This window comes from Dendronephthya gigantea, unplaced genomic scaffold, assembly GCF_004324835.1.
Source record: "Dendronephthya gigantea isolate DGI-Jeju-01 unplaced genomic scaffold, DenGig_1.0 000001F, whole genome shotgun sequence".
NCBI lineage: Eukaryota > Metazoa > Cnidaria > Anthozoa > Malacalcyonacea > Nephtheidae > Dendronephthya > Dendronephthya gigantea.
In genome coordinates, this window is record NW_021163011.1 from 4,593,447 (window position 1) to 4,612,719 (window position 19,273).

The following is a 19,273-nucleotide window of genomic DNA, read 5'->3' on the forward strand; positions in this document are numbered from 1 at the left end:
CACCTCTTCCCGTGGCCCTTCCCTTGTTCTACTACCTTATAATAAAACAGAAAAGTTGAAACCTTCACATCTTCAAAGGTTTTGCAGCGAACTAACAAAAGTTGCATATTCAACGTTGCAGATATCGAAGCGATGTATAACCAAATACAAACCATGCAAGATTGATAAACAATGTGCATGTCCGACAGCAAACATGCGCTGTTTCTATGGCATCTGTTTTGAAGACACGGGCACAGGACCATTTCCACTATATCCATTGAATCGTGCTGGGATGGATGAATGATCAAACCTCATAAAAAGTATTTTCTCAATATTCGATATAATGGGATATTCCAAACTTGATAACTTTATCATAAAATATTAGAACAATTAGCACGTATATCTGCTTTTTCAAAATATAGGAAGTAATATCTATAAAATAGAGGACAATGGCATTTTCTTAAAACCAATTAGAATTTTTTAACAGCTATACGAGATGTAATTTAATAATAGTCAAATATATTTTTTCAGTGTATTATGAGTTGTTTTATTGATTCGTAGATTTTGTTTTATTGATCTCCCAGAGATAAAATTTTCATGCATGATATGAGCGGAATCCAAGTTCAGTTATCCGACAAACGGTCATTTGCATTGGACCATGGGAGAGAGGTGATATACCTTCAAAGCTTCATCATAGCTGCACCACAGCAAGCCGCTAGTAAAACGAGGCTGAACAATTGCGACACCTAACAGGTGAACATGCACCCAGCTTTATAGGTCCGCAAAGAAAATCCGCGCCCATCCCAACAAATTTTCTATCTTATCAGACTTTATTCATCATTGTTTACATGAACAAACTATTGAGAAAAAGCACGTTATCGAGTCAAGCTATAATACTAAGTTGAAATAGTTACTGCCGTAGTAATAGGCCAGCTTATCAAACCGTAACAACGATATAATAATTGCATGAATGCATTGCAATAAAACTTAGGGTTTCTTATCCACATGAAGTATTATTACTCCCTGCGTTCATGGATGTGCAGAAACAGACGTATGACAGTTGTACGTAATAGAATTCTATATCAAAAAGGAAAATTCACTTCGCTTGTTTGAAATGTAAATATAGTTGAATTTCATTTGAATTTCATGCATTTGAATTTCATTATTCTAGGAAAAACTGCACATGCAGATCTGATAAGAAACCGTAAGTTTTTGACAACTTAAATAGCCAGAAAAGCGTTTTTAGTACGTGAATGCAATCACAATACATTATAGTTAAGTATATACTAGCACTTCACCAGTACTACCATAACCTATATTGTCTTTTACGCCAGGATCGATCCAAACTGTCGATCCACTTAAATAACACATCAACTTTGTACTGTGGAAAAAATCTAAAAATGGTTGGTCTTCGTGAAAAAATAACTTGAAATTTACTTCGGCGAAATTCAAGTTGAAAAGACGTTTGTCGCACTTTAACCAAAACTGGTGCCACTCATATTTGAAAGAATCCTGATACATTCAAATTGTTAACAAATAATAATCAGCAAACTTTTGCGCTGAGATCATATGTGACAACGAGTAACAAACTTTCTGTAATAGAAAATATCCTTGTTTTTTCTTTGGTAGTCGAGGTTGAGATAAAAAAAAACAGGTACGTTGTTTTCCACTCGTAGCAAATGGAGACCTGAACAATAGCCGTGTAGTCGACATTCGATTTTATATAATCATTTCTTCAATCTCCAGCAACAGATCATCAGCATTAGACACATCCTCTTCATCATCTGTGTTGACTGGAGATAATTCCGCAATAGCTTTCTCCAGAGCTTCGTTAAGGAAATCCTCACCTTCATCTTCGACGTCTTTAGATCTGAATGCAAAACAATCGCGGTTGAGAACAATCTTACTTGCCACCATAGAATTTAAACAACCGGCACATAGCCAAATCATAAAACCGCATACCTCAAACAGTTAAAAAAGCTCATTTGACAGATATCACACTGGGGAACAGCCCGGGAAGAAAAACGTGTACTTACACTTCTTCAAAAAGTCTATCCAGGGAGTCTTCTTTTTCCTCTTCTGAAGATATTTTTTCTAATTTGAGGGTCTTAGGATCTGTTGCTATTTTGGAAAAGAAACGAAGAAAATAAACGGCGGAAGGTATATGAATCCAAGGAAGTGTGCTGAAATGAACGAGCATTACCATTACCATTACCTAGATAAATGTCGGGACGTTTAAACATTTACAATGTAATGATTACCTTCTTCTTTCTGCAAAATTTTCCTAGATAACATGGGAAGATTCGCATCCTAAACAAAGAATTACACTCAAGGTTATATAGGGTCGCAAACATTGAAATTGTGTTAAACTCAAGCACGCTTACGCTGGTATTTTGGATATAATACACGATATACACAATCTTAGATTATTAATGCATGCGCATATGGGGAAGACTTGGGTTTATCGTTGTGATAAACTGTCTTTAAACATTAAAATAATACTTATAACATGAAACTAACCTGAATGTTTGGTTGTGGCGAGGTCTTTTTTAGCTTTGTTACTGGAATCGTTTTATTTTCTTCTTTATTTAACCCTGTTTGAAGAACCCTGCATGAACCTGCATGAAGTTGATCTTGGTCGCCCTTGTGTTTAGTACCAGAGTTGATCGTTGCGAAGGCACTGGACTCGCCGCCTGCTTGTTCTTTGTGTGATAAATTACTGCTTGTTTGTAATTTTGTGACCGTTCTACATATAGGTTTAATTATGGCTTTTTCCATCTTGTATGTTTTAGCAGCTTTGTCGTTTGACATGGATTTTGTTTCACCACATGTTGGCATATTGTTAATATTAACAGGAGCAGTTGTATTCTGTGATGTTGCTGTGGGTTTCACTTCAGCCTCGTGTTTCACATTACTCTTGGAATTCTTCTTTTCTATATTTGTACTTGTAGTGTTACCTTGATTGGAAAGCTCCGTACTCTGCACGGACACTGGTTTAACAACAGCTAAAAAGAAATCATTTCATTTTAGTAATTTGCGGAATAAAAAGGGACAGCGAACCTTAGTATTCCACTTTGTATGTACCTTGTTTTGATGTGGCTGTCTTTGCGTTTATCTTCATTATTCTTCCCAATGAACTAAATTGAATCCTAGGCTTTCCTGAAAAGAATATGAGAAATTATGCCTTGTTGAGAAATTAGTCTCGTGCACAACAGTTAATACAGTAAAGATATATGCATGAATAAAGAAAAGTGGAGAGTGCTTTGCCTAGTTTTGAAAAAAACTCTAACCTCCATATTTTCGACTATCGTTATTTTCCTCCGTCAATCTCTTTCTGTTCAACTTTATCATTTTTGTTGGTTTTTTACTCATTTGCACAGCAGTGTCATCATCACTGGTCTTTATATCAATGTCTTGTTTTATAACCTGATTTACTCCCTCATTTAAAACCTGTTTGTTCACGTTCTCAGCAGCATTATTTGTTGCGGTAATTCCAGGAGGGGCTGAAGTTCTTATACCCTTCGCCACATTATTTCTTGATTTAGACAACCTTAAGTTTACTGATAGTGGAGAAGCTGCATCATTTGTATCCTTACTTGGGTTTAATTTAATAACCTTTCCAAGAAGCTTTCCCCCACCATTAGGGGAAATTTCTTTGGAGACAACCTTCTGTAGTCCTATTTTTTTATTTTTTGAATTATTGCCTTCATCGTTTTGGGATGTTTTCTCTTCAGGAACTTTATCTTGTTCAGCCAACTGGTGTAACTTTGTTTTGTCCCTGTTGCTCAATTCTTGGACATTATCAACCTGAGCTGACTTAGCTCCAACAAGTTTATAGCGATCTCTAGATTGAAGTAGAACTATAGTTCGTTTTGGCGTTCTTTGAGATTTATCTACGTTCATTGGCGAAATATCCTGCTTCTTCAATGATTCCACGTCCTCGCAAGTTTTATTTGCTGTTTTCGTAGCAGCGTCCACAAGAATGGCTACATCTCCAGAAGACGTACTATCATCACCCACAATAACAGTCTCTATCTTTTGTAACTTTTTACTAGGAATAGTTTGCACATCGTCTGGGCTGGCTTTGAGTTTTCTTTTTAGAACTTTATTACCAGAATTTTCTTTTCGTATAGTCGTTGCAAGAGGTTTTAATCTTTTCAGAGGCGGTAGAGGTTTCTTTTGATCCCCACATTGGTTTTGTTCGGTTTTACTAGTAATATTTTCGACTGGTAATATTTCGTCTTTTCCCTTGGTATTTTGAAGAGGTTTAAGCGGCTTCAGTGGTTTCAATTTTTTAATTTTCAGTTTAGAAGTTTTTGTTTGAACTGCTTTCTCAGTATCTCGAACTTCGTCAGTAGAGTCTATTATGGATGGTTTTAGGACATTTGTATCTATTGATTCTGAACTACTAGTCCCTGATTTTTGCCTTACTGTTACCTCATCTTCAGAATTGCTACCCATTGAGGCCATCTGCCGTTCAAGGAATTTCTTTAAAGCTTTATCCCGCAAAATTTCCTCCAAAGTTTTAACTTTAAATCCAAGGTTAATTTCTTCATAAGTATCCTCTTCATCCTCCACGTTCTTATCGATCACGTCTACTGATGTAACGTCTGTCATCGTTTCAGAATCATGCATACCTATTTCAGGAGTTTAGTAACAAAATAAATTATTTTTAAACACTATATTCATTGCAAGTGACAAGTCAACAGACTATTAAACACCTATCAGAAGTGAATTGGATCCAACCAAATTGGATCGTGTGAACAGACCTGTAGATGTTTCAATATTAATTTCGCATTAAATATAAATGGCGGTGCAACACATTATGATGGATTTTAACTCACCGATAGACTTTTTTGACTTTGACGCACTGTGACCTTGCTTCATTTTACGATTTTTAACTGAATTATAAAAATACATAAAGATTTTAAAAACAGTGTAAATGAAATATTAAACAATTATGAATGTATTTGAGCGTAAATTAACAAATCAAACATCATTCTAGACTCATTTTAAACTAATAGTTATAATACTTCATAGAGTGATATCTGTATAGTGCATTGAATGAAAGTCTAAGCTAAAATAAACCGAGTGTCGAAAAGAGTCAGACCGAGTGAAGTCACTATCATCTAACAATTCCTGGGTTTTGTGTGTTGTCACAGATTTTAGTAGTGCTGAACTCGACTTTGGTTGGGACGGTTTCTTTATTGTATACGTTGGATTTGTGCTTCGTTAGAAATATCTGCAATTGGTTTCACTTGTTCACTCCTGTTCTGCATAATTGTCGAAATATTTCAGGTTGATTAGTACTCAAATCACTGATTAAAATGCCTAATGAACCAATGCCAATATGTGCATTAGGCACAAGATAATAATTCACCTTTTTCAGCTTTGTTAGAATTTCGTTTTTTCTTCTTTTCTATGTTTGAATCTAAATTAGACAGATATGACGACACAGAGTTGACATTTGACAAGTAGGTAAAACTGGAGCCGAAAGATAGAAATAGCATAAAAAATATTAACCATACTTCATTTTTTAAAAAGACTAGAGTTTTTCTTTGGAATACGAGATCACAATCATACACGTCCATTATAAATTTGGAAATAAGTAAAAAACTATATCACGAGTTATTAACAAAAAGTTCTTTTTCGCTCAATGATACCTTGTGGCTTCTTTTTGTTATTGCGATGTTTTGATTGTTTATCATTTTTTCGACTCCTTATACCTTCATATTTCTTCACAGTTCGTTTGTACGAGGTTTTTGCTGGAAAGAAACCAGTAGTTTATTGGATTGAACGATACAAAAACAAACTAGTGTATTTAGCATTTCTGTGGGGGATCGTTTTGAGCGTTTCTCACCTGATGAACGACTCTTTTTTTTATTCGAGACTTGTTTCGGTGAAATCATATTACGTGGAAATAATCCACCTGCGAGGCGAAAAAGAATAAATAAGAAATGTGAAGAAAAGCATAAAAGTGGAACAACCTACAAGCGGATTCCATAACTACAAAAGGACATGTACTCCACAAATGTAGTAAAACTTTCAAATCGACACAGGTTCCTCTTTCAGATTTTTAAGATCATATTGTCATAGTTAGTATGAGCGGGGAAACTGGGCAAGAGCTCTGCAGGGACCAGTTGTTCAAAAGCCGGTTATTTTAACCCTGGGTTGAAGCGAATCTTTACATCAATTTTTTTAACCGCTTGTTTACAAAGTTTAATATCTTTTTCCATAAATATTTTCTTGACTGACAAAAGCCACATTTTGTAAAGGTTTTAAAACGAACAGCGGTTCAGTGGTTAAGTTATGAAGTATTGCGTAATGCTGATATGATATTTGCAGTTTACAAAGGTGGGACGAAGTTAATTCGTTAAACGGGGATAGTGTACTCTCACTGTGTTCTGGTACGAACGATTTAAACTCCATTCTTCATGTAGAAACAGGAGATTCAGAACTTTTATATTTTAAGTAATATTTTTAAGCTTACCCAATGAAAATGGCAGAACAGAAGGAGTTGGTATAGGAAGTAAACCTAAAAATGAATGAATGTATTCATATCTTGAAACTTGGGAGGTTGTATGTCGGAAATTTTACCCGTTCGACATAATAGCGAGTTTGAAATGTAACTAATTCGCGACGTGGACGTGACATAAATGTAATACCTAATGTTTGGAATCAAGTTTCACTTCGTGTCATTTACATGTCTGATTTAGTTTAAATAGCGTTTTGTTTGGTACCACCTGAAGTTTACATTTTCTATTTACGCATAAAACTACGGGGGATACTCAGCTCGTAACAGTTCGATGATCAGGAAGGTATTTCTGATCGCCGAACCGGTTTTAAGCAATACTTACCGTCACCAGTACTTGGCCTAATCAAATCAGCAAGCGATGGCGATGGCAATGCTTGTGTGCTACTTGTATTTCCCTCCATTATAGGGTGTGGTAATGAAATCGGCGTCTCCCCAGGACCTCTCATAAATGGCTGAATAACAATAACAATAACATACCATGAAATAACTCAAGAACAAAACAGTTTGGGTAAAAAATAATAGCATATACATAACCAGGAGGTCAAATTTAACTGATATCAAGAGTAAAAAAGATATTGCCAAAGTAGTTTTACATACTTACCTTGGCAACATTTGGTCGGGTGGCAGATGGAGGAGTATGGGTAAGACTAAGTAAAGGATGATTCTGATTGAACAGATTTGGTCTTCCAATTTGGAAGGAATTGTTGGGAAATACAGGAGGAGGTGGGAGCCCTCCGGCTAGGTGGGGTGGTGGGTGGTTAAGCAATGGATTGTGCATGGTTTGTCGAGGTGCCGTCATGGAGGCACTGGTAAATATATTACCTCTAAAAATTAACGTACGGTATGTTTTGAAAACCAAGAACCAGTACTGTGTTTGCATTACTGAATAAAAATGATATTACGAATAGCATATGAAGCATGAATCAGGAGTGGGTGATAATAAAACCTGGCTACAGAAAATGCTTGAGTCCAATCTGAACGTTATTAATGGTGGAAAAAGAATTCCAGTAATAATTCGGGCATGTACGGTGACCCAAAACATGAAGGCACTTCCTTCGAAGTACCCAAGAACGTTGCTTCAGTACAAATGCACTTCCTAACAGGGAACTCCATCAGAATCTCGACCAAGGCAATAAAATACGATATTTCAAACGCAAACCAAATCGCAGCAAGTTATCATCTAAGTGATTCTTACCTAAACATTTGAGAATTAGGAGGAAATCTTGATTGCAATGGGACATTGAGTATCGGCCGAGTTGGCAATGATCTCGTATTGAAATTGGTTAGCAGAGGGCGTGGTTTGGAGTGAGTATACTGGCAGCTGGAATTCAGGCATCCAGTCGGTTGGTTTTCATAATAACATTGAGCAGTGCTTTTCACTACCTGTAAAATATCAAGTATTATGTTAGTAATACAGAATATCATCCCTTGTTCCGACCTAACTAGGTACGTCAGTGAGATTGTATTGTTTTACTGACTTCATTTCATCAGTATTCGACACATATGCCTTTTACCTCAACGTTTGAGTGACGAAAACGACAGGGATTTCTGTTACATGAACCAGCACTCCACGATTCGCATACAGATTTACCCATAGCCAAAGGTTCGTGACGAAACGGACAGTCATCGCCCTTTGTCAAATATTTACAAAGTATTTTGTTAATAATTACGTACAAAGTATTCTGTTATTTGACTTCTGATGTTGTGAAATTAAAGTCGAAGTTATATCTACTGTATATTGTTAACCTCTCTGGCTTTTTTCCTTATGAAGGAAGCCCTGGTCAGCGTAGGTTACCTATAAAAATCTGGCAAATCTTCAATTGCTAGTTGCTACAGTTCGTTCCCAGCTAAACAAAACAAAACCCAGCTGGATGTTCTAGCAGAGCCTGAGGTCGTGAGCATGTCCCATTTTACTATACAGTTAAGCGGTAAACGGTGGAAGTGAGGCTGGAAATCACCAAGGAATATTACATTTTTTATTCAAGAAAGTGGATCAACTTCGCACACTAATTTTACGTGATAACGGACTAGTACCTTTGCACAAGTGGAGTTGTAAAAGAACCAGCAATCGTTCTGAGAGGTCATTATAAACGTCCAACGACCAAACACCTTGAATATTCTTCATTTTGTGCAAATAAAGGTGGAAAATAAATTAAAATGCATGATCACATCAAAGAAAAATATATGACAGAATTAATTTTGCCATCTAAGAAAAATATTTTGTTAAACAATACATAAGATACTGTGACAAAGTCTTTTACAAATCTACTCAATAAAAATATATAAACATACCTGTTATCAGCGATATAACTACAAATTCACACAAATATTAGTGCTAAGTTTCATTTTCTTCCAAGAAATACACTTGTAAGCTTAAGTCCCAAATCTGTTTCAAATAAGTTTCAAATCTGGCTAACATAGGTCCACTTTTTAAGAACTGAGAACATCAAGTACATGAATATGTTAAACTTCAATTTCAAGTGTTTTGTAGCACGATTCTGTAGATTGATGACTTTTCAATGTTTTCAGCAAGTATTCTTCAGCCTTTACAATATTGTCCTATTTTGAAGAATCTTCTGGAATTATGCCAGGAGAAAGTCAATAAGTAAAGTTGCCAAACTTAAAGAGATTACCAATAATAATGGATATATTGCCATCCCACATACAATACAACAACAGCAACAACAGATATGCCTACCACCTTTCTCATAAAGTTCTTAAATTAACTCATATGCAATTAGCTTTTGCCTAAATCACAATCACACTCCTAATTCTAATTGGAGATAGAAAGAATAAAGATATTAAAAGTAAGAAAAATTCATTTGAAGTGTACCAGTGGTTTTAGTTATGAAACACATTTCTTAATATTTTATGGCATAAAATACAAGCTGCACCTCATTAATATTGATATGTAACAATTGATGGTCAGATTTGTTTTTGCAAACAAAGTCTATTAAATGGTCAAGGATGATTTATAAAAGTTAAATGCTGCTGAATGCATATAGTGATTGACAGATTGATCATCAACTATTGAGGATATAATCAATTGCATCTGTAATTGTATCTTATTGCACAACCTGCAACTATTATACATACAGTACACTTATGAAAATAGAGCTATGTGTCCACATACACTTTTAAAAGCAAAAAGGTCATTAAATAGTGTGCTGTGGCGAATAAAATGTAATTGATATATAACAATTCCCTGTTGATGATCAATCAGTAACAGTAAAATGTTCCTTACTCATATTTTTACTTGATATTAAGCATTGTTAGCAAAGACATGATATCCACCATACGATCATTACCATCAAATTAATAAGGACTGTCCAGCATAACAAAATTGTACAAATTATCCTTCAATACATGTGCAAAAAATAAACATGTCAGATCTTTAGACTCACGCAAACTGTCATTCAAAGCAATTACAGAATCATAGCAGAATACAAATTAGCATTTTCCCACATGATACCCTTGAAGAAAGTTTGTTTCAATAAATCATAGTTATATTCCTTCATCTTCACATAATTTTTAGGTTTAGCTCAAAGTAAACAAGATAGTAAAAAATCATGAAGTAGTTCAAAAGCTGCTATCTGTTATCAAAAGTAAAAGCAAAATACAATTCAACAACTTCACAAATATTAGTGTTGAGGTTAAATGATAACTGTTCTTTGTGTGATAACAGTGCACTGTTTACAATAAGGTAAGTTACTAGAATAACATGGTATGATTAGATGAACTACCTGAGTAGTCTAGATAGACTACCAAGAATATTCCGAAGGCCCTTGTTAAGAACTTCAACATTCTTGTCATTTTAATCATATTACTATCTAATCACAACATGTTATTTTGAAGAAAAAAATTGTTTGCTACACTACATGTAGCCACAATAAGTTAAGGTTTACCTGTAAGTTGGACACTTACTATCTGGGCACTTTAAGCTGTTCATAATACAGATGCTTGTATCTTATGGCATACCATATCATTCATGTATATGGCATATGTTCATTTTAAGGTAGATGACAAAGTAGATATCTTTAATTGGCAAATATTAGGCCATCTTTCCTATGTAAGTTGTAAAATATAAAAGCTAATTTTAAATGCTAGTTATACTATTGTCTGTAATGTACGCCATTCTAATTTGTATTACAGGTGCAGTATGAAAATATATTAAATATATTGTTTTATTGGCTCAATTGAAAATCACTAGCATTGGAATCTACAATTTGAAATTACCTTTTTTGCAAGTTGTATCAATTCAAGTTGTATCACAAGTATTTCATTATAGAAATCTATATATCATAATCTATATAAAATGCAATCCTTTTTTTATTTAAAAATACTCATAACTGCCCCCCTAACAAAAACTCTCTCACCAAGGATGTTTCTTAAAATATTTTAGGCTGTGATGAATTAATGAAATAATTTTACAATTTGATGAAACAATCATGCTGCTTCTTACATATGATAGGCATAATCCAATTTTTACTTCTTTAAGTATTTTTATATTCATATTACAAAATTTGCTTATTCAAAACATTTCCTGGCTTCTAGACATATATTAAATAACAATACCAATGGAATTATCTGTATTCTTTAATCGTGTAATAATGTCATGTTTACCTAATTGTCCTAAAAATTGGTACTTGGTAAGAGTAACATGTAGATTGATGCATGAACCAGTCAATTACTAATTATTACTTTATACAGTGTAAGGCCTGGATACAGCTATCCAGCCATACAACTGGCCCCAGAGTTTAATCTAGGAGTTTACCAGAATTACCCTTAGCCTGCAATGATGCTCTGGAAGCTAGCAAAAATTATCTTCGCTAAAGAGTGGTTAGTAGATTATCTACATATATGTAATCATGCAATCTAGTATAGTAACCTGCACTACACTAACCTACACCCTGCGGATACGTGTTATTCATGTTGAAAATTAACTGGATAAATGACATTTTTACCACGAGATATCAATTAATAGATCAACTACAAAGCACTAATGCACCATATTACAGTGTGGGTTAATAATGTAACATCACACCTAGGCCTCACTGAAAAGCAAAGAATACATAGACTTATCGAAGCCCTCTCTTAATCTGAGATGAAACTGAGAGACGAAACTACGCTCCCGACCTTTTGTTACAGACCACTCCGACCGATCCCAAAGACCCAAACCACACAACACCACTTTCTTTGAATCTTTTTCCCTTGTTTGTGGACTTGACTCGGAAAATTTACTTCAAAACCATTCCCAATTTATATTTTACAGCAAACACGAAACGTATATCACAGTACACTCATTTTGCAAACGGTATTTACAGAAAAACAACTATCCGTTCTCGTCGACTTGTCGTCCTGAGTTTCTTTGTATCATGATCATAATTATTTAATTTATGTTTGCATCAAGCGCATGCGCATGAAAGATTCGTAATTGAACTATATACATTATCATTTATTATCTGACCTGGAGCATTTTTAAAAACATTTGCAAATGGACCGTTTGCATAATAGACCAACTTTTTATTTAGGTGACAAAAAGGGAATTTCCGAACTGTACATACCAAAATTAGTAGAATTGCCAAGTTTGGCTGCGAAATATTGTAAGGCGCGGAAAATATAGCCATGCGAATTTGGCAATTTTGTATACTTTTAACTTACGGCGGACGTGTGTAATTAAATTAATTACACGTTTCCGGCCGTAGTAAAAAAGTATACAAAATTGCCAAATTCGCGTTGCTATATTTTACGTACTAGTTGACATTTTGCAACCAAACCTGGCAATTATACTAATTTTGGTATGCTCTTTTTAGCTGTGGTGGTTTATTTCTTCCTGAATGCCTAGATAATAAGTTGGTCTATTACGCAATTGGTCCATTGCAATTACCCCTTCCCCTCGCTTTGTTCATGGAGGCATAGGAGACACCTTTGCTACCATATAATAATAATATTATTGAAAATACGCGATTCAAGATTGTGTACCTACTTACTACTTTTAGTTATAATTTAGGCTTACTTTCCGTGTGATTGCTCATGTTAAAAGTGAACGTGCTCTTTCCTAAAACTCTACTGAGTCTACTCGGAGGGCCACTCAGGGTCTACACTATTTCTAGACCTATATCCTCAATATTTTATATTTATGCAAATATAAAAAGAAACTTGGAATAATATATTTGGATTTTACATTCTAACATAAAAAAAATTTAATCTAAAAATTGATACAAATACTATACTTTTCACTACCGATTTCGACTGTACATCTCTAAAAAATTTAGTGGCGTAACGGACGCCAGGTCGGGTTAGGACACCGCCCCGGCTCAGGTGGGGCCCCAAAGACTAGCTAGTGTTCTCATTGGTGTAGTCTATGCCAGAATAAATAAATAAATAATGAAGAGTAAAGAAACATCATTGCTTCCACGTGCCTGGGAAAATGTATGGTATAGAATATATATGTACATAAAATAGGCTAATGAATTTTTGAGGTTATTATGTAGTTATAGATTTTCAGTGAATCACGTCATTCTGATGTAACCATTGATGTAACTCCTTTTGGTAGCCGTGGAACGCCATTGTGCATGTTTTGCCTCTTGAAAAGTTTTGCTCCTTTTTAATCTACATTCGCTGAAAAGCCTGAAATTGTACTATACAATTATTTACTGGTTTCCGCGTTTGGATGGCCTGATCCAAACACGCGGGAATGTTGCGAGAGTTAAGAAAAGCGCGCGAAACACGAGCCGAAGAGCTTTTCTTAACTCGAGCAACATTCCCAAGTGTTTGGATCAGGCCATCCAAACACGGAAACCATTAGGTAATTGTTTTATAAAATAACAAACCATAGTAAATTTGTTTTTAAATTCCTGCGAAATTTCCGTGTTTGGATGGCCTGACCAAACACGGGCTTCAACCAATCAGAACACGCGTTATATACATGTTGTTTTATAATTACAATTACCTCACAAAAATCATCTCAAGCATATAGGACATAATAGGACATAATTCATTTGTGGCTATCCTATGACCATCTTCCAATCGATTGCCCAATAAAATCAATGAATCATCCCAGTGTCAGAATCAATCAACCTCGTCCCCAAACTCTTTTCAAAAAGATCGAGGACTCAGGGAACGAGATCGAATTGTGATCAGCACGTGTAGTACAAATGTCCAATGTTGAACTGAAAAGAATGACAATTACATACTAATTACTAAAAATTTTATATTATACTGAATGTTTCAACATATTTATTTAAGGTAAAACTATTTTTTCATCCAAACTCCGATAATCCAGAAAAACTTTGCCCTCAGTATTAAAATCGAATTTGGGGCCCTAGATGGAAGTAAATAACGATGAAATTCCTAATCGAACCGAAGAGAAGAAAACCTATAAATGCGAGAGCTGTCCGAAGGTATACCTCAGATTTTCCCATCTAATTCGTCATCAAAGATCACACTCTGGAGAAAGGCCCTTCAAATGTCATATTTGCCAGGTGTCATTTCGACGTAATGAACAAGTGGTACTTCATATAAAAAGAAAACATGAAGGAGAGGACCCCTACCTGTGTCTCACGTGTAATCAAACATTTTCACAATCAAGTTACCTAAGGTCTCATAAAAAGACCCATAGCATTGGGAAAATACACAAGTGTGAAACTTGCCAGCAGAAATTTCGTACTAAGGGTGACTTAGTAGTTCACACCAGAAAGCATACAGGTGAAAAACCATTTCAATGTGATATTTGTGGTGTGGGTTTCATTAGAAAAAAATTATTAGTTCGTCACAAAACAATTCATACCAAATATAAACCATACCAGTGTGATATATGCTCCAAGTCATTTGCACGAAGTGACCATCTTACAGTACATAAATTAACACATTCTGAACAGCGACCTTTTACCTGTGACATGTGTGGTAAATGTTACAAGGATTCTGCCTATTTAATATCCCACAGAAAGACACATGCTGGAATAAAACCATACAGTTGTGAGATCTGCCATAAACAGTTTGCTTCTAATAAAGTGCTGCAAGCTCATGTTAGAAGTCAGCACACAGGAGAAAGACCATTCAAATGTGACATTTGTGAGAAAGCATTTTGCAGAAGACAAACTATGGTACGTCACAAGAGGTCACACACAGGTGAGAAGAATCACCAGTGTGAGTCTTGTGGCAAACAATTTGCAAGGTCAACTTCTCTAAAATCTCACAAACCAACTGATCCTAATGGAAAACACTATGAGTGTGATATGTGTTTAAATGTTTTTATGACAAAGGCCTGTTTGCTGCATCACAAGAAAGAGCACAAATTTAAAGAGTTGACAAATGATGTGTTGTTTCACAAAAATTTTCATATGCCAGATACAGATGAAAACAATGTAAAGAGAAATTTCTGCAAAGTTGAAGAATGCCAGCAAGTTGCCAAAAGTCACCATCTAGACAAGACAGATAGTCTACAGGAATTGCCAGACTTTGAATCTAGCAGTGACACACCATATAAATGTGAAGCTTGTAACACCAGGTTTATATCTTCAGAGAATATGGGAACTCACAGATGCACTGGAGCAAAAGCTGAGCCAGACCCACATTCGCATATTCACAGAATATCAATGTCCAATATTGGATATATATGTTTTCATTGTTCTGCTACATTTGATTTGCCCTCTGATTTGGAGAGCCACATAGAAGTGTTTCATTTACAATGATGTCTAAATTGGGAAACTATGACTTGTGACATCAGATACTTTACAAGACTGCAGTTTTATTGAGTTGTCAAATTGTTATGATTTTCATATTCTATTAATAAAATTTTTAGGTGTGTGCATAATATTAATTCCCGAACCCTACTCTTGTAACCGGTATTGTCGGTTTTTTTTAGAAACGAAGAGGCAGGGGTGGATGCAGCACTAGTGCACTAATTTGCATGACACAAGAAAACTGCTTAAAATAACAACTTTGCTTTGTAATGCAAATTAGTGCACTAGTGCTGGATCCACCCCTGCGAAGAGGTAATAGCAAGAAAACGAATAGGAATGTAAACTAAAGTCCAAACACTGATCAGGTTTGCGTGAATAGTTGCAATATTACGCAAGGCCAGAACGTCCAAGAATTACATTTTTTCAAAATTATTAACTTCAACTTTTTAAAACATATGCATCTTTCCAACATGTTGTCATCCAAAATTTCGAAGAGTTTCATACAGTTTTTTTAAACAGACTTACTACCTAAGTTTAGCGGGGTGTATCACCGTCATACACCCCTCCCGCCCCTCCGACGTAACTACGCGCTTGACAACGACTACGGCTACGAAGTTTATAGGACCCAGTCTTTTCGCAGTCGTTCACGTAGCGATAGTCGTAGCCGTAGTCAAATCTAAAGCTCTCTATTACGTTGGCTTGGGGTAAAAGATGGCGTGTTTCGATTCATTTACATTGTATTGCAGCCGAAAATCATTTCAAAATTCAAACAACACACAAAAAATAAAATTTTACGAAATCCTCTTTGTCTTTCACTCTACCACCTACCTCCTCCGCAGGCCCTTTTCAGGCAAATATGGGACGGTGATGCCTGCGGAGGAAGTAGCTCTACCACTGCAGAGTGTTTTTTCATCCCCAATTTTCACGTGTAAACGTGTCATGACCATGACCACAAAGGAACGTGGGTATATTGACACGCTACGATTTTCTATAATATAAGGTCGAATGTTGAATACGAAAATGTCCGTTTCGAATTAAATTAAAAATCAAAACAACTGTCAGAGCCAGAACCGGTGGTAGAGAGTTAGCTACACCCGTAAGCAATGGCCATGTCAGTGGGGGAGCACGAGCAGCTGTTTGCTTGGGTCAGGCGCCCCTGGGCTGGGCCCTGACGATTGTGGTGCACAAGGCCGAAGCCAGCCCACAGTTGGCCAACCACCGCGGCTACCTTTTTCGGGCAAATATGGGGGGGGGGTGATATTTTGGGGCCGCCTTTTCCGAAATCGCCCGAAATGCTTCCTAGCGCCTGCGGAGGAGGTAGTCACCGCACTGGTGCTACAATGCAACGCTCTGGAAAAACCTGATTATATCCATAGGCACAGGCCAGGGGCCGGTTGTTCGAAAGGCGTTTAGCTTAAACGGTGGGTAAGCCAAAATTTAAAAATACTCTCATAATGTTGTAAATGATTGAACCTGCATTTTATGCTCTGCGCTTCGTAAACAATAAGCTTGGTCTTTTAGGGCACACGTTTTTCCACAATCTGCAGCGGGGAGCAAGGCAGTAAGTCAGTAACTTATTGTTACTCTGGGGCCGGTTGTTCGAAAGTCGTTTAGCTTAAACGGCGGATAAGCTCAAAATGGAAAACACAATTATCTCTTTATTGAACAAATGAACTGAAATATGTCGATGTAAATAGCTTAATTTTCAATGGAAGTACATATTTAATGCATAAATCAGTTGCCCAATGAAATTATCTCAAATAAAAGCATGACAATTTTATCTCGTCGAGGCCCCCTTTAGAGGACACCGGAATCGCTCGTCGGGGCATTTTCGTTTATATTTACCGTTTATGAGCAATGATTAGTAGCAATGCTTATTAGTTGACAGATTTGATATATTTATTTTGGCCTCTGAGATTAAAAATTGCACGGCCTCTTTCTATCTACAGAATTTCAACCGCTGCGGTAGCAATCCAGTACCCTCTTAGGGGCCAGTTTACGCTATCGTAGGTCCACTTCTCGATCAAACGATCCCATCTTCCCTAGTTCATAACAAGCAATAGACTCTGTGATCTGAAGATTCACATTCATACAAACAGCGATGATGTTGGCTGTCATGTTTATTAGGTTATCCTCGTACAAACTCGTACGCTGTTATCTGGAATGTATCAAATTGCGATTGGACCGATGTAATTGGAGACGTATAATGACCTTATACGATGCTTTTGTCGGCTTCTTTCCAATTTTATGGTAATTCGTTCACATCATGTCCACATAAGGAAAACGATTAATCCTATCATTAATTATACAACAAGGTGCGATATATCGCATGCTACCATACTGATAGTGATAAATCTCCACAACAACCAGTTTATAATTACGCGGTTATGAAAGTAACATCTGCCGTGCTGTTCATTGGTTACATTTTACGCAGGAGAGATGAAAGTGACAAAAGTATTTCGGAATGAATGGTTACTGTCTTTGCTGTGGAGCTGTTGAACTACATTGCTGTCGGAAACTGTTATGAGACTACCGCAAGAATAACGTCTTTCATAATAAAGGTATAAAACTACGTTGTAAATTTCGTCTCTTATAGATGTCTGAATATCACAAGCGGTCATCATGAATAGGGTCTCGCAAGGCTTGACGGCTGGTCTGGTGTCAGTCTCTATCCAAATGTTCAACGTTATTTATCATCGCTACAATTTTTGCGGTTTCTTTAAATTGTTAATATAACTTCTGGTATCCTTAAGGTTGTTACATACTTGGATGCATTGTCTTAAGCTATTTATCTTTAGATATACTGCTGTAATATATAGTGATGTGTCTGATACTCTACGTCTTATTATACACTTGATTAAAACGATGCACTTAACTTGGGGTTTTTATGGTTATTGACCCACGATCAACGACTCACCACGGGTCCGCGACTATCGTACAGGCTTACAACAGTAGCAAACACGATAATCCCCACATTAATTGATAAAAAACGGTAATTTTACAAGCGTGCTACTCTTAAACACATTTGTAAGAAGCTAAGATATTCGAGAAGATATATCTCTGTAGGCTGTGAATAGAAGTGCACTTAAGTGTATTGCTATAATGCTATTAGTTTTTATGTATTGCCTGCTTGGATATCTGGTTATTTACTAGTTTAGTCATTTCTATTTGCATTATGTTTCACCATCAATCATCAGATTCTTCGTACTTCGTACGTTGTAAATTCTTCTTGAACCTGAGTACTGCGACCCTTATTGCCTTTTCCCTTGCACATTTATTTGGACGAATATTTTTGTTTCCTGAAACCTACGACGCGTTGTCAGTATGTACATTTTTAAATTTTAATAACAGGGTCTGAACAAAGCCAAGTGTATACATGAATCGCGGGGGACGTTGTTGAATAATTATCGCAACGGATGGGTCGTATTAAGCGCTAATTGCTTGCCAGGCTAAAACAAGGATCTGTAATCCCGTGTGTTTGATAGAAAAACTCAGAATAGCTTAGTTTTTGCGCACGTCTGTCATTCTGCGCCCTAAATAATAACGTGGCACGCACATATTAAACTGGCATCGCTGATCACATGCAGGACATTTGGTATGCCAACGTGGTTACCCGCAATCTTATTACTTCGTGGCTGTTTCAAATATCTTTTAGGTATTCCAATATGGTGGCACAATTCATCAGTCAGATTATATTAATATAGCGCTGCACATGTTTGCGAAAATAACAGTCTAGCGCCATGGTAAAAATACTTTGAAAGGACTTGTGTGTTGACATAACTATCGACTAATTCCCGCAGTTGATTGTGAGTCCGCCAATATGTTTGGCCGGAAGTTCTGACTTTGGGTGTCCGTTAATTTTACACCGTTACACCTCTGCCTTTGATGACCAAATTGAAAGCATAGGCCACAACCATAATTGACTACAAATGACTACATAATTATTATATTCATGCACTAATCCTGAAAGAAAGAAAGCGTTTAAACTGTGGAGCGAAAACACTGATTTGCGTCGTCAGTAAAAACAACACTGTAAAGGAATTAGCTGTGGTTTATGTCAGCCGTCTCATTGCAT

General features: G+C 36.2%; 3 protein-coding genes across 7 annotated transcripts in view; 2 read left to right on the top strand and 1 right to left on the bottom strand.

Moving 5' to 3' along the window:
- Window positions 1–791: 791 nt before the first annotated feature.
- On the bottom strand, window positions 792–11,879 carry LOC114530547 (E3 ubiquitin-protein ligase RBBP6-like). The gene is made up of 17 exons (XM_028552118.1): window positions 8,807–11,879; window positions 8,549–8,633; window positions 8,029–8,145; window positions 7,710–7,897; window positions 7,116–7,338; window positions 6,837–6,966; window positions 6,470–6,514; window positions 5,840–5,908; window positions 5,643–5,744; window positions 5,360–5,410; window positions 4,824–4,880; window positions 3,270–4,616; window positions 3,064–3,138; window positions 2,500–2,984; window positions 2,241–2,289; window positions 2,016–2,100; window positions 792–1,849 (listed from the first exon to the last, which is right to left on the bottom strand). The coding sequence occupies exons 2-17, from the start codon at window positions 8,597–8,599 to the stop codon at window positions 1,699–1,701; spliced, it is 3,225 nt and encodes a 1,074-aa protein (XP_028407919.1). The 5' UTR covers window positions 8,600–8,633; window positions 8,807–11,879; the 3' UTR covers window positions 792–1,698.
- A 1,619-nt stretch (window positions 11,880–13,498) lies between these two features.
- On the top strand, window positions 13,499–15,417 carry LOC114530566 (zinc finger protein 501-like). Its single transcript, XM_028552140.1, has one exon. The coding sequence runs from the start codon at window positions 13,843–13,845 to the stop codon at window positions 15,205–15,207; it is 1,365 nt and encodes a 454-aa protein (XP_028407941.1). The 5' UTR covers window positions 13,499–13,842; the 3' UTR covers window positions 15,208–15,417.
- A 2,044-nt stretch (window positions 15,418–17,461) lies between these two features.
- Window positions 17,462–19,273, top strand: part of LOC114524552 (rho GTPase-activating protein 7-like) — a 41,154-nt gene continuing 39,342 nt past the window's right edge. For 4 of the 5 annotated variants that reach the window (XM_028545684.1, XM_028545669.1, XM_028545693.1 and 1 more), the window contains exon 1: window positions 17,462–17,759. The gene's annotated coding sequence lies outside the window, so the exon portion shown is untranslated. The remainder of the gene's footprint in view (window positions 17,760–19,273) is intronic. The other variant, XM_028545701.1, reaches the window with a different exon arrangement.

Excerpts from the sequence above, each read along its gene's own strand:
- LOC114530547 (XM_028552118.1), bottom strand. The coding sequence starts at position 8,599 with ATGACCTCTCAGAACGATTGCTGGTTCTTTTACAACTCCACTTGTGCA. Across the intron at positions 6,515-6,836 it reads TAGGCCAAGTACTGGTGACG|GTTTACTTCCTATACCAACT; the intron begins GTAAGTATTGCT and ends ATTCATTTTTAG. Across the intron at positions 1,850-2,015 it reads GATAGACTTTTTGAAGAAGT|ATCTAAAGACGTCGAAGATG; the intron begins GTAAGTACACGT and ends TTTTGCATTCAG.
- LOC114530566 (XM_028552140.1), top strand. The coding sequence starts at position 13,843 with ATGGAAGTAAATAACGATGAAATTCCTAATCGAACCGAAGAGAAGAAA.